Genomic DNA, 26985 nt, shown 5'->3' with positions numbered 1-26985 from the left:
TAATGCTTAGGAAATGCAGCTCCCCCTCCCCCCCCAGTTAATACAAAGAATTGCAGCTACATTGAAAGGCAACGGAGAAAGGATAGCTTCTGCTTTCTGGATAGTTCTGGCATTCCAATCTTGTGAGCCCATGATCCATTGCATAACTGGCAGGGGGATGGGCAAAACCTGAGAATGCTAGGCTTTTTTAGGAGCCTTTAGGTATGGGGAAAGTATCATAGTATCATAGCCGGTGATCTTTAAAGACCAGATATTCCAATGTCCTGTATAGTCTGTTGCATAAAGCCAATGTACACAACAGCAATTTGAGCCCATTTTCTCTTGCTCTAAAACATAATATCCTAGTGCTTAATCACTTGAACCCAGTACCAAATACAAGTATCTTATTGATCAGTCAAGGTGCTGAATCAGTCCTGCAATTCTCCTCAAATTAAGTAAAGACAGCAGTTTCTATTTTAGACTGTTTAGCTCTAGAGGCAGAAATTAAAAAGCAGGAGAACATAAACAATACACCAATCCTTGATTTGGAAAATACCAGGAAAGAACACTATCTAGAAAACCAGGATGCATTTTCAGCTCAAAAAATACAACCACTGCAATGATTAAGCACTGGATCATTTAATGCCTGTGCCTACAAGGTGTACCATCAGAAACCTAGGGTGCAGGCCTGTAGCAAGGGGGCGGTTTTAGGGGTTCAAACCCCCCCCCCCCGAAATTTTTCAGGTTATAAAAAAAACCTGGTTTACTCATGAATTTTAACTGGTTAACCAAATCCCCATGCTAAGTCTATGAGACACAAAACATTAAGAGTCCCTCCAGGCACTATCTCAAGCAGATATTGACAGGTTTGTAGCAGGGAGGGGTGTGTGCAAGGGGTTAAACCCCCCCCTCCCCCGAATTTTTTTTCTGGCTACGGCCCTGCTAGGGTGTATCTAGGAATTGTGGGAGTTGAAGTCCAAAACACCTGGAGGGCTGAACTTTGCCCATGTCTGATCTATACTGTAAAATTAAAGCCATTTGGTAACACTTTAGCTGCCAAGGCTCAATGCTATGGAAATCTATTGTTTCCCAAGGGTTTGAGCCTTCTCTGACAAGGAGTGCTGGTGCTTCACCAAACTAGTAATCTCAGATTCCATAGCCTTGAGCCATGACAGTTAAAGTGGAATTAAACTGTATGAATTCTACAGTATAGATGCACCCTAGAAACACTTCTTCTAAATATCACATTGAAGGAGTTGTAGTTATTCAATTTATCGAAGTCTGCATGTGTTCAAAGCATTTCACCTGTTATACGTGATTTACACCAAGGTGGAAAACTACAGTCCTTCTGATGATGTTGGATTTCAAATCCCAACATACTTCACCATTACCTAGGCTTGCTGGGGATGCTGGCAATAAATTCCATCTGATCTTGGAAACTAAGCAGTGTCAGACTTGGGTAATACTTGGAAAGGTACTCACTAATAAATACGAAGTGCTGTAAGCTATATTTCAAAGGAACAAACTGGCAAAATCACATTTAAATTTTCCTTTCCAAAGAAAACCCTATAAAATTACTAGGATTGCCATAAGTTCATTTCAAGGAACACCACACAACACTTGGAGGGCCACACATTCACCATGTGTACTTTATGTATCAAAAAGGTTGCTTTAAAGGGTGCCTTGGAAACTGAGAATAAACAAAGCATTTTATTGGTTTTGTTACATTGCAATCAATACTAGGATGGGTAGGAATTTACTTTCGGAAATATATCTCATCATATTATTAATAGTGTTATTTTCTCACAGATAGGAACCAATTACAGGCAGTCCCTAAGTTATGAACAAAATAGGTTCTGTAAGTTTGTTCCTATGCTGAATCTGGATGTAACTTGGAACATGTGCATTTTAAATTTGGCTTGTTGTAGAAACAAGGTTTCAGTTGAGACAGCTTTTCCCCATAATAACACTTTCAGGAGTGAATTTTCCTTCCAAGGAGTAGGTTTCTCTCACTTCCTGTTCTCACACCCCCATTTTTAACAGTAGAGTCTCACTTATCCAACATAAATGGGCCGGCAGAACGTTGGATAAGCGAATATGTTGGATAATAAGGAGGAATTAAGGAAAAGCCTATTACACATCAAATTAGGTTATGATTTTACAAATTAAGCACCAAAACATCATGTTTATCAACAAACTTGACAGAAAAAGTAGTTCAATATGCAGTAATGCTATGTAGTAATTACTGTATTTACGAATTTAGCACCAAAATATCACGATGTATTGAAAACATTGACTACAAAAATGCGTTGGATAATCCAGAACGTTGGATAAGTGAGACTCTACTGTATGAGCCATTTGTACGTCAGATGTTTATAACTCTGAGACTGTTTGTAGTTAAAAGCAATTAAGTTGGAAATGTGCTAATTAAGAAGGTCAACAATTTTATTTTAATTAAAGTTAAAAATGAATTGAAATATGAGCATTAACTTAATTATAGAAGTTGTTTAGTTAGTGAAAATGGAAAATAAAATGAAGCAGCAGGGTTATGGAATTCAGGTAATGTTGGGGTGCCATTTCTCCCCCATGTTCCCTCACAAAATAATTAACACCATGTTAATAGAAATCTACCACAAAAAGAAATGTGGGGAACTTGTGCTCAAAAACAGTGCAAGGCTTGAGTTGGCCTTTGAAAGAGTTTCCACAGCTAGGTCACTGCTCAGCAATACAGAGTCAATAGTTATTTTCCCTTCCCCACAATTGTTATGTATCCAAGCAATGCAACACCTGATATCAATGTTAGGCATTGCATTTGGAAAATGTAACATGGGGGCAGTTTAGTACCTATCCTGGAAATCCCATAGGACAATGCATGAACAAATGCAATTTCAGTGTTTTCAATGGGTTTAGTGGTGCAGAAAGGCAAGCCAAGTGGGGGTCTTGGTATGATAGGATCCACTCATTCTAGTGGAAACCTTGGGGCTGTTCAATTCTTGTTCCTTACTCCCTCCTTGAAAGTCCTGCTTTCTGGTTACTATGAACACATAATAAAACATGTGTAGTCAAGGTTCATACCACTGTATGATGTCACACATGTAAACCAAGCCAAATCAAGCTCATTTCCCTCTTAGGCCATTGATGTGCAACTATACTATACTCATATCTATGTATATGCAGGTGTGCAAGCTAGTGGTGCATACTTCCATGTTTATTGAAGACAAGACTGCAAGGGCCATCCAATCCAACTCGACTCCGCAATATATGACTACATAACCAAAACATTTCTGGCAGATGGCCATCCAGACTCAGTTTTAAAACCCTTGAGAAGGAGATTCTGAAGTTGAGTATATTTTGTGCATTTACTGTCCAAGGCTGCACAGAATGATGCTGATTATGATGACAATATATTATTTATATCTGCCCAGGTCTAGAACTCAAGATGGTTTTGCAACAGTTAAAACAAACATAGCTGAAAATTCTCAATATACAAACAAAACACAACACATGTTAAAATGGAAATTATTAAAAAATATCTAATAGAAAATCCAGCACATTGTGCAAAGCCCATTCCCCAATGCTCAAAGGCCTGCCAAAACAAAAGTCAGAGAAAAGATAGCAAAGAAAGTGGCAGTCTAAACACTTTAGAAAAAGCATTTCAGAACCTGGGGCCAGCTCCCATGTTTCCTCTAGATCAGGCATGGGCAAACTTTGGGCAAATAAATGTGGGAGTTGAAGTCCAAAACACCTGGAGGGCCAAAATTTGCCCATGCCTGCACTATAGATGCACCTCTGTAAATGATAGAACACAAAGAAGGACTTTTCCAGAAGATCTCAAAACATGACCACGTTCATAAGAGATTATGATCTTTCAGATAAACTAAGCCTGGGTGCACAGGGCCTTTACAGATCATCATCAGCACTTTAAATTATCCCAGGTAACAGATCAGCAGCTCCCTGTGTGCTCTCTGTGACAGTCCCCAGTTTAAAATCTGGCTGAGGTTCCTTGGATCGGTTTCTAAACACTCTTCAAAGGGAGTTTGAGAGCTTATTAAGAGTAGTCCAAACTTCATGGAACCAAGGTGTATGCGTGACATACCATATATAGGGAAGAGCATAGTTAGTGCCCACGCTTTGAGTGTGCAAATGCACATCTGGCTGCCACTGAAGTTGGCGTTTCTGGGCTCATGTCTGAATTCAGCAGCACATTTAAGCTGTACACCAGCATCTTAAGGGGAGTGTAACCCCACCCAGAACATTCTGAACAACGGACAGACCACAAAAACCACAGAACCAGGAGAACAAGAGTGGACTGTGAAACAGCAAAACATAGTCAACCTGATGTCAAATTCTACATGTACATTTACTCCCACAATCTTTTATAAGAGTTGCCCACGGCATGTGGAAATACCACTGCAGCACTTAAGTCTCTCTGGGCAGTACACTTTGAGGGAAGGAAACACAGGCCTATCATTCCTATCATTCATGCCCACCAAAGAGAGGCTTGTGATAATCACAGTTGGCCATGCCTTGGAGGTGCAAAATTATAATCTAATCCAGTATGGAGAAAATATACACTTCATGAAGATCACTCTTGCTGAATCCAATAATATATTAGTAGGTAAAGGTTTCCCCTGACGTTAAGTCCAGTCGTGACCGACTCTGGGGGTTGGTGCTCATCTCCATTTCCAAGCTGAAGAGCTGGCGTTGTCCATAGACACCTCCAAGGTCATGTGACCGGCACGACTGCATGGAGTGCCGTTACCTTCCCACCAGAACAGTACCTATTGATTTACTCACATTGGCATGTTTTCAAACTGCTAGGTTGGCAGGAGCTGGGGCTAACAGCGGGCGCTCATTCCACTCCCGGGATTTGAACCTAGGACTTTTTGGTCCGCAAGTTCAGCAGCTCAGCGCTTTAACACACTGTGCCACCAGGGGCCCCAATAATATATTACAATATCTTTAAACTCAGCTTTTTCCAAATCTGGTTTCCCAGTTTTGCTGAGGGGCAAATTATAGTTCAACATATCTGAAAGGCACGAAAAGTTGGGGAGGAGGGAAGTATTTTAGCATATATCAAACAGACTTTTGATAGGTGGAGGTGAATCAGACAGCACAAAATATATAATTATGTCTTTACTGTATTATATCAGTTTAAGAAAGTTTTCCTTTCTGTGCAAGAAAGATTAGTGCAACCCAATGCTTTTCCTCCCCCTTCCTCAGTTTCTGCTGCCAAACTTCTTCCACTTCACCTCCAGGGCAAACAGAAGCCGGTCTGGCTTGGATTACAAAAATGGCCTCTCTAAACTCAGAAAACAACTCTGTTTCTGGGGTTTCTTGTCACTGAACAATCTGTAATGTGACAAGGTCTTCGACAGGGGGCTGCTGTAAAAAAAAGTGTATTTTACTGTTCTCCAAGGACACAGTTGAAAACATATGCCAACAGACAGACAACATTCTCCTTTTTTTGTTTTGTTTTTTAATACATACAAAACTTTTTTCTACCCACAAAGAACAGGATAAATTGGGAAAATCGTAAACAGTGCTCCCAATGTCTGCAGACCAGTAAAATACAGGAATAGTAACAAACGTAAGAACAAACCAAGTTCAATCCTATTACTTCCTAATCATCAAAAATAAATCTGATGAAGTAGAATTAGTCCATGGAAGCTTATGCTACCAACTTCTTTCTCGCAGTCTCAAAGGTGCTACAAGATCTCTTTCTAAGCCAAAAATAAAGTTAGCTAGAACGCTCTGCTCCACTCCAACTCATGCCAGATTTTCCAAACACTCCGTATGTGCTGCTCACTGCATGCTGAGTAGGCAAATAATGGCTTTGCCAAATCTACCAGAGAGTCTTCTAGAAGATTAGGGAAGAAGGCCAGTTAATTATATAGAGGCTATCTCCATAAGCTGGTGACAAATAAAGAAATGAAAGTGTTTTAATACTTCCAAATTATGCCACGGACTATTATCTTAACCTTTCGTAATTAATCTATTAGCATTATTCTCTCTACTGTACACTATCCTCCAAACTTGTGAAGTTGGACTTGTCTACACCATGAAGACATCCTTGGCTTATTCACCAGCCCCAAGCAGCGGTGACCAGTCATTTTTACCCGACATGCCACTCGCCCTATTTCCACCTCCTGGTTTCCAACTAGGAGCAGAAATACAGGAACCGACATGACTACACCCAGAGCCAAACCTCATCTGGAAATAGCTTGCCTGGGCTGGGAGGGTGGTGGCTATGAATCCTAGAAAAGGCTTCCAAACACAGTGGCCAGACTCTCTGAAATAAAGCCAGCCAGATAAGCCACATTTGGTTAGAGAATTTCTTAAAGTAGACCTTTTTTTTCTACTCCGAAGGAAAGGAGCATTTTATCACTAGTAAATTTCATACTTCCTTTCCAAGGAGTATTTAAGCAAGCCTTTGGGGATTAATATGTCCCATCCATAAATACGATAGAACCTGTATAAGAAAGGCAAAAGGAATTGGTTTTAATGTTTATCAAGGCTCAGCTGGTGCTAGACTTATGATATGTTTTAATCATCTGAAAGATTATTTATAATTGATACAGTTTTATAATATTGTGTTAATTGTCTGAACATGGCATTGAATCATTGCCATTGTTTGTAATCCACCCTGAGTCCCCCTTTGGGGGTGAGAAAGGCCTGGTAGAAGTATAGTAAATAAATAAATAGATGGATAGATAGATAAAACCCACTGTGATTAAGGGCAACCATTAAAAAAATGGAGCCTTGGATCACCTCCTCTTAAGTGAAGAGTAAGAAGAGAACATTCTGCTTCCCTTTATGGTCGTAGGAAGGGAATCCTTTATGGATCCCCTTCCTAGATCCATAAAGCATTCCCATGACATTGCCTACTCAGTAGATTCCTCTTCACCCTCTGACACCCAGCCAGTTCCCATTTCAATCTGATCTACAACCATTTTAACCTGAGCGACAACCCAAAGGAAACTGAAAACACACACACACAAAAATAATCCTAATTGTACGCATTTGCTGCCACACAGAGATTCATACAAAGATAGAAACAGAAATACAGATAAGCGCAAGATCAGCATTAATTCTCACTCATTTTGTTCCCCTAGCAGGGGCCCCAGTAAGAAAAGGAAAACACTACCAGAAGAGTTCAGCCTTCAGCTTTCAGAGCAGTTTTCACAGGAAGTTCGAAAAGGGTTATGTTTTTTTGCCTTTCTCAAACGTTTGGGGGAAGAAAGAAAGAAATAAAGAGAAGGTTGGATGGAATTACCCTGTTTCCAAATGATGGGGGTGCCTTTTTCTTTCCTAATGTAAAGAGATGGGGAAGCCCAAACTTTTGGAGCCTGGCCAGAGCAAGGCTGGGAAGGAAGCCTTAAAGGAGAGCAGCTGAGAGAAGGCAACAAGAATGCGCAAATCGAAGGGAAAGGGAGGGGAGGAGAGGGGGCTGATTCCCAGTATTTCCCCACTTGCTGTCTTGCCTGAAGGCTTACCTTGACTGGGCGGCCATCGTGAAGTTAGCAAAGTGGGCGCCTCTGGTCCATCAGCAGACTTGGGGCGCCCTTGCCCTACCCGCCGCCCAGACCCCAAAACTTCTCCTCCATTTGCGGCAAGAGGGCCCGCTTCTTCCCCGGGGAAGCGAGGCTTGCTTTCGGAGGCTTCGCCCTCCTCGCCTGCCTTCCTTCCTTCCTTCCTTGCTGGCTTCCTCTCCCAAAGGCAACAGTAGCACTGGCTTCCTGAGCTCAGCCTCTCTGCCGAACTCTTTGACAGACATCCGGGCAACGCAGAGCCTCCTCCAGACCAGGGCGAGGCATTGCAAGCCCAAAAGCCAGGCAAAGGGGGGGCTGGGATGCTGCTCCTCCGCAGGTAAAGTCATTTACTTGGGAGTGGGGGTGGGGATGCCGCTTTTATTTGCATTTTTTCCCAAAGATCCCCTTCCCCATCCCAACCAATCTTAAAAGAGGAGATTTCAGCTTCACACAATAAGTACTGTATTAGTTATATTTCCTCTTGCCTAAGGTAAAGGCTTTCCCCTGATATTAAGTCTGGGGGTTGGTGCTTATCTCCATTTCTAAGCCGAAGAACCGGCATTGCCCACAGACACCTCCATGGTCATGTGGCCGGCATGACTACATGGAGCATAAAAGAAAATGGGTTCCCTAGAACTACAAAGACAAGTACCCAATGTTAATAATAATAATACCCTGTTTCCCTGAAAATAAGACATCCCCAAAAAATAAGACCTACTAGAAATTGCTGAATTGCTAAATATAAGGCCTCCCCCGAAAGTAAGACCTAGCAAAGTTTTTGTTTGGAAGCATGCCCGGCGCCTGCCAAACAAAGCACCATAGCATGCAGGATTGGTAAATGTACATAATAATAATAATAATAATAATAATAATAATAATAATAATAATTTTATTTGTATACCCCGCCTCCATCTCCCCAGAGGGACTCGGGGCGGCTTACATACCAGTGGTATATGGAAATAATGGTAGTAACAAGAAATTCTTGACAGGAGTCACAGTTTGTCTGGTTTAGTTATATTGGTTTGTGATGACAACTACTGTACAGTATAGAATCAATGTTCATTTTTTTGTTCAACAATGAATATGAATAATTCTTCATGGAAAAATAAGACATCCCCTGAAAATAAGACCTAGCGCATCTTTGGGAGTAAAAAATAATATAAGACACTGTCTTATTTTTGGGGAAACACGGTAATAATAATTTTATTTTTATACCCCGCCTCTATCTCCCCAAAGGGGACTCAGGATGGCTTACATGGGGCCAAGCCCGAATAAAAACAATAGCAATATAAAACACAACAATAGTCAAGAGACATGCACAATTATAAAAATTTAAACATTAGCCAATAAAAACAAATGACAAGAACTAATAAAAACATGGATTAAAATGGAGAGGTTGTAAAATAAATTAAAACGGAGAGGTTTTATGTTATAAAAATACATATTTTTTTCAATGTCATTAGATCTCTATTTAGTTCAATGCATCAATATGAATACAAATACAAAACAACCATTGCTATACAGTAAAACAATGGGCTGTTACATTCACAGTAATAATAATTATAATCATAACTTTATTTTTGTACTCCGCCTCCATCTCCTCGAAGGGACTCGGGGCGGCTTACATGAGTCCAAGCCCAAACAACACAGTTTAAAATGTCATTACATAAAAATGCAATTCAACAATGTAAGACAGAATAAAACAACAACATTATAACCATATATAAAAAGGCATCAACCAGCAACACAAATCAGTTTCTCTTATCGTCATGGGGGGGGGGGGGGGGTTGGACTAGTGCAGCAATGATTTAGGATTGGCTAATAAGTAAAGTGCATGGTCATATGGCAGCAATGAGAATAAGAGCAGTAATAATATGCCAGGACAGGTTTTTGCACCCATCTATGAATAGTAGATTCTAAAACCACTACTATTAATAGTAAAGAAATAAGAACAATTATTATATATAAGAAAAGGAGTTAATTCGTGCATTTGGAGTCTACTGCTTCCCAGTAAAGAACAATTATTGTTTACGAGAAGAGGAGTCGATTCAACTTTTGAGAGAAAAATATTATTTTTACTGTGAATGCCACAGTCCTTTGTTTTACTGTATAGCAATGCTTTTTTGTATTTGTATTCATATTGATGTATTGAACTAAATATAAGTTTAATGACATTCAAAAAAATTCTGTATAACTGCATGGAGTGCCATTACCTTCCCGCTGGAGCAGTACCTATTGATCTACCCACATTTGCATGTTCCTCTTGCCTAGTAATACTAAAATTAGGGGCATCGGTTGCCTCCCCCCCCCCCCCAAATAAACTTTGGTATAATCCTCCTCTTGATGGAAGCCTTGTTCTGTCAAAGGGGACTGGGCTGCTTTAAAGAGCTTTCACAAAACTTTTGAAATTGCATGTTTATTCTTTTGCTCCTATTGTAAACACAGGATGACCCAAAAGTCTCCATACATAGGAGAAATTAACAAACCTATTATATATACCACACATTTTCAAGTACAGATATAGTATGTTGCATATATCTTGTAATGCATATTTTGTAAATATTTATTTATTGTATTTATATGCCACTTTTCTCACCCCTGGGGGGACTCAAAGCGGTTTACAACATATTAATGGCAAAATTCAGTGCCGAACATATATCTGAAAACCAAATCATAATATCAAACAAGAACATATAAGTTAAATTCACTAAAACCATTAAGCATAAAACATAAGCAACATTTAAACATTAGGATATAGCATTAAAACACTGTAGTATAAACATTAAAATCACATGATCCGAAATCATAAAACAAAGCCATTCCAGATTGTCCTCCTCCTCCTCCTCCTTCTTCTTATTATTATTTTAACAGTTTCCATTTGTTTTAAGTGTTTGTTTTAATATTGGATTTTAATTTGCACTGCTTAATACTGTGAGCTACTTTGCATCTCATTGCAGATAAAGGTAAAGGTTTCCCCTGACGTTAAGTCCAGTTTTGTCTGACTCTGGGGTTGGTGCTCATCTCCATTTCTAAGCCAAAGAGCTGGCATTGTCCGTAGACACCTCCAAGGTCATGTGGCTGGCATGACTACATGGAATGCTGTTAACTTTCCACCAGAGCAGTACCTATTGATCTACTCACATTTGCATGTTTTCAAACTGCTAGGTTGGCAGAAGCTGGAGATTACAGCGGGCGCTCACTCCGCTCCCCGGATTTGAAGCAGGGTAATAACAACAACAACAAATAATGTTGTGCATGAAGCAAAGTTTGTATACAGTGAACCATTGCAAAGCAAGGGTGTCACTATCTCAGCCATCCACGTGGAAAATTTTGGACTTCGGAGCATTTCAGATTTCTGGATACCTAACTAGTAGTAGCACTAGTAGTAATACAATAAGAATAAAAGCAAAGAAAAAGTGGTGGGATGTGGGGACTGACCACAGAGGAGGAAAGGCAAATCCAGGGAGATCCCTGGCTTGACACCCTGCCCTGCAGATTTAAAGAGAGCAGGAGTGGGGAGGGAGGGGAAAGGGCCAGTGCCAAAAGCCTTAACAATGTACAAACATGCTCCGGCCGGTACAAAGAGTTCCCAATCGTCTGGCACTGTGCTGGCATGCCAGCCAAAGGCTCCGTTCCATGGGGCAGAGAGAAAGACAGGCAGCAGGGAGGAAAGATACTGGAGCCTTCGCACAGAAGGAGCATGCTCAGCTGGTGTTTCGGGCTGCAGGGACACTTTGGAATGGACACAGTTTGGTCGCACTTTAATTCCTATGGTTCAATGCTATGGGATACTGGGATTCTTTGGCAAAAAAGGCTAAAGATCTTGCAAAACTACAACCCCCATAATTCTACAGCATTGAACCATGGTGGTTAAATTGAACTGCATTAATTCTTCAATGTAGATGAACCCCAAGTCTACCTCAAAGGTGTGAAAAACTAACCTGTACCGCTAATTATTCAAACAAACAAATATTACATTGGAGTATTGCTTTCCTCCAAGAAATTCAGGTAGTATATATCACTTTCCTACTCTTACCTGAACAACAGCCCTATGTGGTCAGTTAAGCCAAAGAATAACAACTTGCTGAAGAACACCAATGAAACTTCATGACTTAGCAACATTCAGAGCAATGTCCTAGACCAAGCACTGACTTTGCAGTATTATATATTTATTTCTACAATTGTTAATTTCCATAGAGATGTGAATTGTCAGAAAACAGCACTCCAAACTAGAAAACACTGCTTAAATTGCTCATGTGTGCTGACCCTTTTTAGTTACTCAGTGGTGATGCCTTTGTACTTTGAACCTACTCCTCTCTCATAGAAAAAGCTGTGATCTTATCCAAAGTTGTATTGTTGTTGCTGTGTGCCTCCATGTCATTTATGACTTGTAGTAACCCTAAGGCAAACCTGTCATGGGGTTTACTTGGAAAGATTGATTCAGATAGCATTTGTCATTGTCTACCTCTGTGGATAAAAGAATGTGGCTTGACCAAGAGCTCACAGTCGCTTTTCATGGCTGAGTAAGGATTAGAAACCTGGTTTTCTAAATACTCATGTACTCAAACCACTATATCTCAGTAATGTTGTATACCACCTGCTTATCTGCATCAGCGTTCAGACCATGCACTCAGAAATTATTGGGCATTTCCCTTAGGATTAAGAGCATCTACTATATATGTCCAGGATATGCTCAAATTCCAGAGGAAGGAACCGACAAAACCACCTCTGAGTACTCCTAACCCACAAAACCCTATGAAATTCACAGGGTTGCCATATGTCAAGAAGTGACTTGAAGGCACATGTTCCAATTGTGAGACTCAAAGAGTTAAGAAAATAGGCATAAAAGATTAATAGCAAGCCCCTAATTAAGATTAAAGTCCTGGGGTTTCATATGTTCCAGTTGAGAGCTTGGAAGATCGTAAAGTGGATCTACACTGCAGTTTGATCCCACTTTAGCTGTCAAGGCTCAATGCCTGGGAATTGTAGTTTTACAAGGTCTTTAGTCTTCACTGCCAAAATACAACTCCCTATGATTCCATAGGATTTAGCCATGACAGTTAAAGTGGGGGGTCAAACTGCATCATACCTAGAGTGTAGATTGTACTACGGCAACTGGTTTAGTGGAGTATTGTCACACAGCTATTTTATATTCTTACGTTTTATTGAATTTGTGTTTTTTAACTGTTTTGTTATTTTTAACGATGTTTTTGCTTAATGGATTGTTTGTATTTGTGTCTATGGGCATTTTGTCCCATATGTAAGCCGCCCTGAGTCCCGTTTGGGAAATAAGGTTATTATTATAAATAAAGAATAAAGTTATTATATTATATAAATGCACATTTAGGCAGAATAGCTAACCACTTATATATGCAGTCCCTGAGTTAGAAACATCCAACTTATAAACAACTCATAGTTAAGAATGGGGGTGAGACAACAGAAAATGAAAGGAATCTACCCTTTGGAAGGAAAATTCATTCCTGAAAGAGTTGTCCTGTGGGAAAGGTGTCTCCATTGAAGCTTTCTCACCAACAAGCCAAATTCTGCAAAATCCAATTATCACAGGGACTGAAAGTGAGGGCACAGACAGCAAAACAAACACAACACAGGTTTTAACCCTTCCCTATGCAAATCTACAGAACCTATCTTATAGTAACCTGGGGACTGCCAGTAATATTTTGCAAGAATGAAACAACTACATTTCAGTTGCAGCTCAGCAAGGGATAACCTCACCACCCTTCTAGGTTGTTAATTAAACTTCTGAGCACTTCCCTGGGGGAGGGGGTCTGGTAAGCTCACTGAATGGCGGAAGAGGAATCTCTCACAGTTCCAAGTGTTAGCTCATACTGCTGGCCTAGACTCCATTGTGGGTGTTGAAATGTCAATGAAGTAAGTGAGAAGAAGAATGTTTTGTACCACAAGCCTGCAACTTGTATCATTGGATTTATTTATTTATTTATTTATTTATTTTAAAAATAACTTTTAAATGCCTCAGAGTCTGGTTGAGTCTCCTTGTCTGGAGGTTTTTAAGCAAAGGCTGGATGGCTATCTGTCAGGAGTGCTTTGTGTGTTTCCACATGGGAGAATGGGGTTGGGACTGGGTGGCTCTTGCGGTCTCCAACAATATTACAGTAGAGTCTTGCTTATCCAACCTTTGCTTATCCAACATTCTGTATTATCCAACGCAATCTGCCTTTTAGTAGTCAATGTTTTTATAATAAATGTTTTCAATACATTGCAATGTTTTGGTGCTAAATTTGTAAATACAGTAATTGCTACATAACGTTACTGTGTATTGAACTGCTTTTTCTGTCGATTTGTTGTAAAACATGATGTTTTGGTGCTTAATTTGTAAAATCATAATGTCATTTGACGTTTAATAGGCTTTTCCTTAACCTCTCCTTATTATCCAACATTTTTGCTTATCCAATGTTCTGCCGGCCCATTTATGCTGGATAAGTGACACTCTACTGTATTCTGTTTTTGAAAAACAGGAAAAGGACCACTTTTATAAAAAGTAAAACTGTAACAGTTTTTACCTATGGGGAGTTTATAATTTCAAACAATTACTTTTTAGAAAGTAACTTACCAAGTCTTATTTTGCAGATATTGGTTGCCTCATCACACAAGAGCATGAATCCACTTTAAATCTGATTTCTGCCTCCTGCAGGATTCTGGGGTTTGCAATTTGGTGAGGCCCAGGACCTGTGTGGCTGAGCTGTTTAAAGCCCCCTCCCTAAAGTGGATTTAAAGTGGATTCAAACTCTAGTGTGATGAGGTCCCTGGTCAACTTTTTTTTGAATAAAGGCTTCTACAGTTTATAAAGGGTGGGGGAGAAATAAATACCCCAAAAGAAACCAGAGCCTGCTGTCGTTGGAAGGTAAGCAGGAACAGCCCTGGTTAGTACTTGAATGGGAGGCCCCCAACAAATACCAGGTGCTGCAGGCTATGTTTCAGAGGAAGGAACTGGCCAAACCAGTTCTGAGTGTTGATACACTGAAATTTGGAAAAACCTTCCCAATCAGTTGCAGATCAAATTGCAGGCTATTTTTTTATCTTGTTTTTTAAAAGGCACTATCAGGGCAATTTCCATGTTGCTGCTTCACTGAGTGAGTCACCACTGGAAGCTCATCTTTGAATCATTATTAGAATCAAAAGAAATGCGCATATATACACATACAGTAAAGTTTAATATATAAACCTTTCAAACTAAAAAAATATAAAAGCCAACTTATTACAATCATGTACCATTTTTTTCCATGTCAGGAGCATCTTGAGAAACTGCAAGTCACTTTTGGTGTGAGAGAATTGGCTATATGCAAAGACATTGCCCAGGGGACCTCCAGATGTTTGATGTTTTACCATCCTTGTGGGAGGCTTCTCTCATGTCCCCACATAGGGAGCTGTAGCTGACAGAAGGAGCTCACCCACTCTCCCCAGATTCTAACAGCCAACCTGTTGATCAGCAGTCCTGCCGGCACAAGCATTTAACCCATTGCACCACTGGGGGCTCCATATGTATCAAAATGTAGGATTGGGATGTCATATTGCTATAAGTTTTTGTCTTATGGATATGGAAATATATAGGCTAAGCATCCCTTATCTGGAATTCCAACACTGAAATACTCCAAAACCCAAAACTGTATCGATGTGTAGCTGAAATAGTGACACTTTTACAAGTATTAGCTTGGGTCCCATATGCAAGATCTCATTATCTATTAATATGGAAATACATATGTGGAGAAGCCATAGTTATTGTGTTTAATTTTGACTGTTGGAGTATGTAATTGTGTTTGTTTGACACAGTGGCTGAAACAGAAGCCATTTTGTTTCAATCCACAGTAGTGCTGTTACCAAGGAGACGAAGCTGGCTAGCTCATCAGAGGGAGAAGTGGGCGGAGCCAAGAAAAGGAAAAAAGGGGGAGTTTTAAAAAGAGAAAGAGTGAGTGAGTGTGTGTGCGTGGCTGGAGGCTTTTCAGTCAGGAAGGGCTGAGGAGACAGGCCTGGCCAAAAGCCTCACATTGGTGGCAGTTACCTTAATAAATCACCTAATTGGGGAAGAGTAATAGACACAGTTACCTCAGAAAGGGAACCACAACACAGAAATCTCTAACTACAGAGACAGAGGCTGGGATCTTGAAATAAAGATCACCCCCTGTAATCCTTCCCCTCATATAAAGGTGATATATATATAATCTAGAGGGATTAAAAAATTCAAAAATCCTCTCAGCAGTGGAAACAGCATTTACAATTGGCTCTCACACCAGCATCTATCACATCATCCATTACATTTTGGTGGCAGCGGTGGGATCAAAAAGGATTCCATCCCTGCCTCATGTCTTCCATTACAACATATATTCCAAAATCCAAATAAAAAAATGTCTGGTGCCAGGTATTTTGCATAAGAGATACTTGACCTATAGATGAACCATGACAGCAATACATGCTGAAATTCCAGAAGATGGAAGTGGTAGGAAAACAAGATGTCAACAGTTAGGAGTTTGTGTCATCAACCTAAAATTCATGCACAACAGTAACAAAAATGCTAAGAAAATACTACTAACGTGTTCATTTTTCATAACTGACTCCTAACAGAATACATCTATTTTAACACCAACTTACATTGACTTGGCAGTGTAATTTAATTTACTAAACTAAGAATTGTCATTTTTTGCTTCTGTGCCAAACTGGTGGAGAAGATGAAGGAATTTTGTAACCATTGTCAGGTATTTTTCTAATAAGAACTTGTGGGTTCCACTCACTGTTTTTTCTTGCAGTGAGATATGGATTTCATCTATCCATTTTTCAGCATCCATCAAAATGATGAATTTCCAAAGGGATTGCTGTGTTAATGTGTTGCAGCAAACACAACAGAGTTCTATGGCATCTTAAAGACTAATGTCAGCTATAGCACGAACCTTTGTAGATTAAGGATCTGTAACAAATTGTCAATGGAAAAAGGGAAGTTGGTCAGTCCATTGTACAAAGGCCAACTGCACAGACCTTTTCCTCATTTCATACCGTAGTAGCCTGGGGAGGAAAACTACCAACTGCATGAATGGGCAACAAAAATCAGAGAAAGTGAAATGAACAGAACTTGGTAATACATTTCGTTTGAAAAGGGGAAATAAGGGAGTGAAAAACTGTATATGGTGGTGTGTGTGTGTGTATTTGGAAAAGCAGCTCTTGGATTGCTAGTAAGGGTCACAAGAAGTCTAAAGTCTTAAACCATGTTGACAGTGTTTTTAAGAAGCATGTACATTTTCCCAATCCCTTCCCCTCCTCAAAAGAAATTTACTACCAAGTTCTGGTCATTCCACATCTTTACTAGAGTTTACTTTAAACGTGCAAACACACACAACTCTCCAAAACGCCCCACAATACCAAGCCTGACACTGCCAAGAAAAATCAGCAATGGGAAGATCCACCAAAACCCAAGGAGCACAAAACATTATTGATCTGCGACAGATGGCCCCCTTTGAGAACTCTCCATTACTCCCCTTCCCACCAAAATAAACCTGAAGCACTGTGTAAGAGTGTGTCTCTGGGTGTATACAAGTGTCTCAGTATGGGCTTTGAAGCTAATGTTGTTAAAACACACATATTGGGCATGCATGTGGAGCTGCAGTAAATTTGGAGGCAGGTCTGAAAAGAAGCAGAGAGAAGGCCTATTAATTAACGTGATGTGTCTTAACAGCCTCCATTTACATCCCATACAGATTCCTTTGCAGGGGGAGGTCAAGGGTCAGCTGTCTATTGTGATTCCAAGTACATCAAGCACTAAAATGATGGGCTTTTCATTCGCAAACAGACCTTTGGCTGGAGTCCATGAATTGGCCTACTGAGGACAGTTTCAGTAACTGGCTGTCCACAATTTCTCTACTGTACTGCACAACCAAAATAACCAGTTTCCTAGCCAAGACTGCAGATTACCCTTTTATCCATCTCCTCAATAATAATACACAAAGAATCTTCCGTGGAAAACTGTATCATTAAAGCCAGAATTATCCATGTCACAGTATTTCCAATTTCTATGTATGGGTATAAAAACCTAGACAGTGAAGGAAGCTGAGTGAAAGAAAATCAACTCATTTGTGCAAGAGGGGGGTTTTTTTGCAGATACCATGGCTTGGATACAAAAACAAATAAATGAATCCTATACCAATTTGAGCCTGAACTCTTACTAGAAACCAAGATGATGAAACTGAGTCTGGACATATCGTGAGTTGCTGGAAATGACAATAAACAAAGTGACAAAGTGAAAGACAGTAGGAAAAGGGAGGAGAATGCCTTAAAGTTGGATCAATCCACCACACTACAGGTGAACTGAAGAAAGCCAAAGTCTGGAGTCTGCAAGACTTGAGCAAAGCAGCTCATGACCAGGCCTCTTAGAGGTCTTCCATTCATAGAGACAACAAATCAAAATAAGAAAATATTTGTTATGTCTTCTCTCTTTCCCACAATCCATTCACAAATTGATTCCCAGCAAGTACAAAATATCCAATATACCTAATCTCACCCACCACCTTAGTAAATAGAGTCAACTGAAAAACATGTCAGTGGGAGAGAGAACTTTCCAACATTCTCATGTTTGCCTGACCCCCAACCCCTGCCTGATCTCACCACTCCAAACAGTGAAGTCTGAATGGCTTTTCTGCTTGCATTCAATTATTTTATCAAGGTCCCCATCAACTGAAAGCAGGTAGGAACGTTGCTCAACACAGGAAGCTTGGAGAATGAAGGACGATTGGGAATGTGGTCAGTGTGCAAAGCCTTATCTCTATCCTGAGACATAGAAATTGTGAATTCTTTGGAACTTATGTGTCCCATTCAGGCAACCTTACCTTGCAGGGCCATTGTGTGGATTACGTAGGACAGGAGAGTAATAAACATCCATTGGAAGAAAGGTAGCTATTGTGGCTAAATATAAAATCTGAACCATACAACTTTAAGCATCAGAACTAGGACTTTTTTTCTTGCCTTTTCAACTTATATTGTACTCACTGAAGTCCAAAATCATACTGTATCCATTGAAGTCTCTAAAGCGTGCATGCATCCACCTCTACTGAGGTCTAAAGCAGACTGATAACACTTTTTTTTTCGTGTCAGGAGCAACCGGAGTTGCTTCTGGAGTGAGATAATTGGCCGTCTGCAAGGACGTTGCCCAGGGGACGCCCGGATGTTTTGATGTTTTACCATCCTTTTGGGAGGCTTCTTTCATGTCCCCGCATGGAGCTGGAGCTGATAGAGGGAGCTCATCCATGCTCTCCCCAGGTGGGATTCGAACCTGGCAGCTTTTAGGTCAGCAACCCAACCTTCAAGTCACAAGGCTTTTATCCCCTAGGCCACCGGAGGCTCCTAACTGATAGCACTGAAGTCCATAAACAACTTGTTCCATTGAAGTCCAAACACATACTGATAACAAAATGGAGTCTTGAGTCTGAATATGCTCAGTACAGTCACATGTCTATAGTCCCACCCACACCAAAGAGGTACAGTCAAATTGGCAAGGGTTTTTTTTCATGTCAGGTTGCTCCTGACACACAAAAAAACTTATATTGCAACACACCGATTCCCAATTTTTTTTGGACAGGTTTGGGCATTATATAGGAGTAGTAAGTCTGCATCAATATAGTGCTGTTACTATAAGATACCTGTGAACTACCTTTGTCCCCATGCAAACAGTGTCCTCAAACTCCCCACATCACCTTATGGGATACTGGATGCTATTTCCATTTGTTTGGAGAGTTGACTATGAGGAACCACAACCGATGCCCTTGAATAGCGTTTTCCCAGGAGACTGTTGCTTAGTCTGTCTGGACAGTTGAGCCAGATTTGGGCTGGATGAACTCTAACTGCAAGGGATTCATGCCAAGGGCTACATGAAAGAATCTAGAAGACTTTACAAACTCCCCTTCCTTAGCTAAACTTCCCTGAACATAATGTCTCTGTGCTGACTTGTGGCCAGACATTACCCCATTGCCATTTGGGATAGTTTGTTCATTTTGTTTTAATTGTTCTGCGAGGGAGGCATCCTTTTGCAAATGGCTTGATTTAGCATTTGCACTGCAGAGGCTTATATGTTCCTGCTAGACTTGGAGGGCAATTCAGTGAGAGAGCAAGCTATGAAGGGTGTTAAATGTCTTGATTTATATTCCAGCTGAACAAAGACGGCATGGACAGGCAGACTGCAATTCAGATTCACTACAGCTGTCAGATTCATTTTGTTGAGATATGTGATCTGGGAGGAGAAACAGAGGATAGCACTCAAATTAAATCCAGGGATGATTTGTCTGTTCCTTTCTTTAGCATTTTAGATGAAGGAGTGTTACCCTCTTGCAAATGGCTGTGTGAGTTTGGGGATGTTTACTGACCCAATGAGGATTTCAGCATACCGTGGATGCAAACATTATTACATTTCCAAAGGAAGACTGTGCCTATGCAGAATTAATGGTGTTTCACCCAAACACTCAGATCTGAATACCATCAAGAAGAATACAAGTGAAATTATATAAGACAAAACTGAGGATCAATCTACACTATACATTTAATGCAGTTGGACACCACCTTAATTGCTATGCTCAATGCTATGGAATCATGGGAGTTATCGTTTGATGGAATACTGAGAGTTGTAGCCTCTAATGTACCACATGGTTTCTTCTTTCTCTAAATTAACCATACAATCTAAAATGTGAGATCATAGTACAGTATCAGTGATATGCTGATGTTAGCCCAGTTCTACTTTTCTTTTATAATCAGACACCAGGTGCAGCAATACATTCCTTGAGTAAGTGCCCAGACAACATTGTGGGATGTAGAAGGATTAACTGAAATGAAATACTAATCGTTTTTATGTAAGTTGCTTAGAGCACTTTTTATTTGGGAGAGGTGCCTCAAAAGTAGCTCCATTTATGTTTTTGTGGAAAAGGAATGATACTATGCAGGAGCCAGAACAGTGTAGTGGTTTAGACTATAATACAGGAGATTAAGGTTCAAATCCACATTAGGTCATGGAAATCCTCTGGATAACCTTGGGCATGTCACACTTTTTCAGCCTCAGAAGAAGCCAAAGGCAAGCCCCCTCTGAACAAATCTTGCCAATAAAACCCTAAGATAGGATCACAGAATCATGGAGTTGAAAGAGACCTTGTGGATCATCCAGTCCAACCCCTGCCAAGAAGCAGAAAAATCGCAATCAAAGCACACCCAACAGATGGCCATCCAGCCTCTGTTTAAAAGCCTCCAAAGGACTCCAAAGTAGGACTCATTTAACTGTCATCGTAAATTGAAAACAATTTGAATACAAACAACAACAACAACAACAACAACATCATACTACTGACAGGTAGTTCCCCTTTTCCATTCTATGTGACTGGTTTAGCCCTGTATTTCAAGATTGCTTTACCAAAAAAAATCAAAGCCATTTACACAAACAAAGCCAATTGTTCTAAGTCCAAACTCAACATTTGCAGGTTTAACTTTTGAAGATTTGATAATTAATGGATTTGATTACAGTAGAGTCTCACTTATCCAAGCTAAATGGGCCGGCAGAACCTTGGATATAAGCAAATGTCTTAGATAATAAGGAGGGATTAAGGGAAAGCCTATTAAACATCAAATTAGGTTATGATTTTACAAATTAAGCACCAAAACATAATGTTTACAATAAATTTGACAGAAAAAGCAGTTCAATATGCAGTAATGTTATGTTGTAATTACTGTATTTACAAATTTAGCACCAAAATATCACGATATATTGAAAACATTGACTACAAAAATGGCTTGGATAATCCAGAAACTTGGATAAGCGAGGCTTGGATAAGTGAGACTCTATTGTATTTATTTATTTATTTATTTATTGCAATATTTCTACCCCGCCCTTCTTACCCAATAAGGGGACTCAGGGCGGTTTACAATGTAAAAGGCATATATAAATAATCACAGTAGCATTCCAATTCAATTTAAAATTAGATTACATTAAAACATTCATACACATAAAAATATACATTTAGGTGCAATTACATCTCTCTAGGATTTTCTACATCCCCCTATGGTCAAGTTTCAATGTAGAACCAAATGAGTCCTAGGGAGAGCATACCTTAAGGTCCTCTAGCACAATGCTATGGTCTACCTCCTAGAGCAGTGGTTCTCAGCCTGTGGGCCCCCAGATGTTTTGGCCAATAACTCCAAGAAATCCCAGCCAGTTTACCAGTTGTAAGGATTTCTGGGAGTTGAAGGCCAAAACATCTGGGGACTCACAGGTTGAGAACCACTGTCCTAGAGACACCTCATCTCAATTAAAAAATGTTTTCATTAATGTTTTATTTTCCAATAGGGGGGTCATACTGCACAGTAGAAGTCAGTTTAGAAACCATATACATGTGTATGTGCAAATACACAAAAAGAAAAGAAGCAGGTGAATTATATACAATGTCAAAAGGGTAGATGGGACACAGAAACCAGGTTTAACCAAATGCAAAACTAAAGTGAAAGATGAATTACAGTCATAGTTGGACTGTCTATCTGTCACTTCTAGTATGCACTTCTTCAACCTATTAAATGGGTTCCAACTACTGTGTTTAAAACTAAGAAGCAGAAATACAGTTTAGCTCTTGCTAATACTATAAAATCTATGGCGGCTCTCCAGTACATGCTTTAAAAGGTACTTGTGTGTTTAAAAGAAAAGGAAAGATTGCAAAAGTGACATTTAGTCAGTGAATACATACAAGGGGTTGTCGTCACTCGATATTAAAGTATTACCTGTTTTTTTGAGTTGATATATTTGTGGAAGTCATCTTGACACTCCTGTGAGACTCAGCTTATCTGTAAAAGAAGAGTTAGCCGTCAACTGAAGATATTGCTTGAAAAGAAATCACACTCCATGAAGAATTTTGTTTCAAAGCCTTTTCTAATACTCATCTTGTACCTTACACCAGTGAATCATGAAATGGTAGAATTGGAAGGGAACCAGAGGGTCATTTAGTCCAATCCCTCGGCAGTGCAAGAAACAACAGCTAAACCACCCCTGGCAGATGGCCATTCAATGTGTACGTTGCTATCATATCACCTACCAGTCTTCTCTTGCATCTAAGTGCAGATTCTTTGTTGTCCTGGTTGCCCTCATCAGTACAATTTTTACATTAAACTGATACGATATTCCAGGTGAAGCCTGAAAAATATTGCTTCTGAGCCCCATTCACATTATAGAATTACAGTTGGTCCTCTATATTTGCAGGTTCAGCTTGGCAAAATGGATAAACAGTGTTATAACAGTGTAGTGTGGTAGGTTCCTAAAAGCAGCATGGAACCATCACAGTTAAAGTGGAATAATTTTGCAAATTGAATAGGCCCTTGGACACTATACTGCTGTTTATTCAGCCTAGAATTGCTTTACCTTTTCTTGCTATCTTATTTGGTTTATGGTCAACCTCAATTGTTACCAAACCTCCTGGTGTTCTGGCTTCAATTCCCAGAAGCCCCAGCCAGCTTGCCCAATGGTCAGGAATTTTAGAAAATGAAGTCCTAAATATTTGGAGGACAAACGTCTGGGATCCACTGGGAAGACCTCGCCAAGCCATGTGTCACACATCCTGTTGCTATGCATATTTTTTTCCTGCTGAATTGGACTACCTTTATCCCTCCTGAAGTTCATTTTATCAATTTGGTCAAGTTCTCCAATCTACAGAAGTCATCTTGAATCCAGATTTCTCAGGAGAAAATAGCTACCACTTCGAGTTTGATTTGACAAGCTTCCCCTCTATTCCAAGCCATTTATGAAGATTTTGGACCAATTAGAACCCCATGGCTTTTCATTTATTATTTAGCTCCATGATACCAAAGAAGTAGAACTAGTGGAGAGAACTCTTCAGGTTCAATCCATCAACCAGTTACAAAACTATCTAACAGTAGCAACAGTGTAAGAATAACTCTATTAGAACAGTTACTTTGTAAAAAGTTACAAAGTAATGAGCAGACTCTTGAATTCAATGAAAAGTGAGACATTTTTTAAAATAATACAAATTTGCAGGTATGAATGATAATGCTCAGCAAAATAAGACCTACCTCATGCCTCTGAAACTAGCCTTGAACCTTTGTCCCTTAGCGAAAGGGCGACTCCAACCACTAGTCAATACAACTGTTTGATAGGCCTTATTAGTAACTCCTAACTGGAGGTCACCATCAATAGTCACACAGGGGCTTACATGCCTTTATGGGTGTGCTCAAATCCCTACGTCATCACAAAGCTTATAGGTCAAAGGATAACCTTAAGCCAATGAATATCTCTCAAACTAACCCAAGTAACAAGGTACTTGTTGTGAAGATAGTTTAAGAGCATGGAGAGAGAAAATAAAACAAGAAAATAAATACAACCAGCCCTGCACATTTGATTAGTAAGTTGTCCCTAGAAATCTCTAGGTCCCTCAGTGTGACTCCATAGTCAGTTTCAGTAGGATTTTGACCATGACTAATGATTGAGATTACTGTACATGTTTTAAGTTACTTTAACTTATGTAAGATGTGTTATGATACTGTGATTTTATTGTGTTACTGTTTTTATTGATGTAATACTGTTTTGGGCTTGTCCCAGTGTAAGCCACCCCGAGTCCTTTGGGAAATGGAGCAGGGTATAAATAAATTATTATTGTTATTATTATCATCATCACCATCATCACCATCATCATCATCATCATCATCATCATCATCATCATCATCATCATCATCATGATGTGCTGGAGAATCCAGAGAGAACCTAGAGAGAATATTTATTATTTAGGCATTTGTAGGTTCTCCAACATTATTCTAGCTAAAAACAATGGGATTTTAATTCACATTTTTGCACTTTTATAGTGGATCTGTGCCACTAGTCCTCCCAAATATGATGGGCATGCTGTCATAAACACAAAGAAACATTCAAAGCTTCAGACATATTGTCCTTTCCTTATTTTTACCTCCCTTCCCTTTATTGGCACACACATACACACAAAGACAGCGTTCTTCAACATTTTTTAAAAGTCTAAGACGCCAAAAGGCTTCCTTCAAAGCAAGACAGAGGAAGTTTTGCTCTCTTTCAAGTGGTTTTCTGAAACCCAGCATTTACTTTCAACAGTAGGCTTCAAGCCTCCAGCTCACACGTAATGCTGCTAGAAATGCTTATAAACACAAACAGACACATATAATATGGACAGCTTCCTTGAGACATCCCAAGAGAGGCTATTATAACTTAGTACTTACATAAAGACATACAATGGGTTTTGTCTACAATGTCAAGAAATAGGGGGTTGGAGCAGGAGAAATATCCTTGATGGGATTTAGAAATGACCGTGTGGACAAATGTAAACAACAGGGATTAAAATAACTTCTAATTGTGAAAGTTTTTTTTCCATACAATGAGTTACAGCCAAAACACAACAGTCTTCCAGTGTCGACCCAGCTACATCAGAAGCCCAAACCATTGCTAAAACTATAATATTAATTCTGCAAAATAACTCTGGACTTCAATCTAGTATTTGGGATTAGAATTTAGAGTTTGAAATCCTGAATGTGGAATGGTCAAGAGTTTGGAAGCTGCAACTTAAAAGCAGATATACAGTAGAGTCTCACTTATCCAAGCCTCACTTATCCAAGTCTCTGGATTATCCAAGCCATTTTTGTAGTCAATGTTTTCAATATATCGTGATATTTTGGTGCTAAATTCGTAAATACAGCAATTACAACATAACATTACTGCATATTGAACTACTTTTTCTGTCAAATTTGTTTTATAACATGATGTTTTGGTGCTTAATTTATAAAATCATAACCTAATTTGATGTTTAATAGGCTTTTCCTTAATCCCTCCTTATTATCCAATATATTCGCTTATCCAAGCTTCTGCCAGCCTGTTTAGCTTGGATAAGTGAGACTCTACTGTACACTCGAAATTTACTGTACAACTACTGTCATTTTACTCCAGGCAGAGTGGAAGGAACAGCTCTTCCAATTTTTAAAAAGCATGCAAAGCTATGCGTTCTCTTATACAGATGTGAAAAAAGGCCTTCAAATTCAGTTCTTATGAAACAGAGTCCAGATATGGTTCTTCGTATCCACAGATCCTACACTCACAGACCCAACCATCCACTTAGCCACTTTGAATCTCCTTGTGGAGAAAAAAGCAGCACATAAATACACATAATAATAATGCATGGCTTGAAAATATTCAATTTTTTCCCAAAAAGCAAACTTTGATATTCTCATTTTATATAGAGGACACCATTGCAAGAATAATTTTTAAAGGCCAGCCCCAAGTTTCCCTGACCAGATGATACAAGCAAACAGTCTTGGCTGAGATGCCTACAGACAGTTCTAGAAAATACTGAATCTTGGGGATGGAGGGACCTCCAGCCTTCTAAACTCTGCTATGGAGTCAGACATAATAATAATAATAACAACAACAACAACAACTTTATTTTTATATGCTGCCTCCATCTCCCCGAGGGAACTCGGAGCGACTCACATAGGGAGAAGCCCAACCCAAAGAGCACCACCATCTAAAGCAAGAATGGCAATTATAGGCCTCCAGATATTGATAAACTGCAGTTCCCATAAATCCAATCCAAGGTTGGATTTCTATAGTCCGGGCTTCTGATGTTCTCCTGAGCTACCTTTCCATCATCCACAGTCAAGCTATCCTTGTCTGTTTAGGGTAGAGGTTTATAATCCTGAGTTATTAGAGTCTACCCAACTGCAAGTCACTGAATATGCTCAAATGGTCCTACTAACAAAGACCTTTACTCATGAGAAGTCTTTCCTTGTGGATGGTCACGCTTTCATGTGGTTTGTGCCTTTAAATTAGGAATTCATAACCCAGGAGCTGTAACTATCATGAAATGGTTTTTCAAGATGCTTTTCTCATTGGCTTCAGATCACTGTCATGTGAACCAGAGTCAAAAACCTTCAACCCAAACTCTTTCAAACAAATAGTCTGTAGATTCAACAGCAAGCAACATGTTATACAGTCACAAGAACAGCAGCTCCCAAATAGACCCTCTCCTCTTCTGCAAACCTTTGAAGATGTGCATGTATCTGCCTCTATAACCTCAAAGCTCGAAACATAACAATTATCTAATTATTTTGGGGATTTGGCCAGAGGTTAATGAGCCACCTCTAGTGGAGAAATCGCTATGCAGCTTTCTCAAGCTGACTTTTAAAATAATGACAGGACAAACCATATGTTACAATAACAAAGCAAGAAACTTTACTCTAGTTTTACAAAACTCTTTGATTTTATAATTCAGTGGAGTATTTAGTGCCCACACTGACATTCAGGATTCATTTTACAAAGCCAATTTTGCAATATTATCACACCTATAGATTACTTTTAAGGCCAATTCAAACATTTCCTTTTAAAAGGTGTAAGTGAACACCTTCTTTACACATACACAACAGTTTCAACATTAGGCTGCCTTGGGAAAGGTTCCCAATTCTTTCTCCTCTC

At 39.6% G+C, this 26985-nt stretch overlaps 2 protein-coding genes across 6 annotated transcripts in view; one reads left to right on the top strand and one right to left on the bottom strand.

Moving 5' to 3' along the window:
* Positions 1-26985, bottom strand: part of aff1 (ALF transcription elongation factor 1) — a 172062-nt gene that overhangs the window by 127253 nt on the left and 17824 nt on the right. For 4 of the 5 annotated variants that reach the window (XM_062981848.1, XM_062981850.1, XM_062981851.1 and 1 more), the window contains one exon: positions 22272-22334. In XM_062981848.1, the coding sequence (XP_062837918.1) occupies positions 22272-22306 (35 nt within the window). In that variant the 5' untranslated portion in view covers positions 22307-22334. Of the gene's footprint in view, positions 1-7475; positions 7702-22271; positions 22335-26985 lie in introns of those variants that run through there. The other variant, XM_062981852.1, reaches the window with a different exon arrangement.
* Positions 7715-26985, top strand: part of LOC103278894 (uncharacterized protein C4orf36 homolog) — a 42567-nt gene continuing 23296 nt past the window's right edge. The window contains exon 1 of the mRNA XM_062981857.1: positions 7715-7848. The gene's annotated coding sequence lies outside the window, so the exon portion shown is untranslated. The remainder of the gene's footprint in view (positions 7849-26985) is intronic.

This window comes from Anolis carolinensis, chromosome 5, assembly GCF_035594765.1.
Source record: "Anolis carolinensis isolate JA03-04 chromosome 5, rAnoCar3.1.pri, whole genome shotgun sequence".
In the NCBI taxonomy this organism is placed as follows: domain Eukaryota; kingdom Metazoa; phylum Chordata; class Lepidosauria; order Squamata; family Dactyloidae; genus Anolis; species Anolis carolinensis.
The sequence above is the reverse complement of the archived record's forward strand: the minus strand, read 5'-3'. Positions and strand labels throughout refer to the sequence as shown.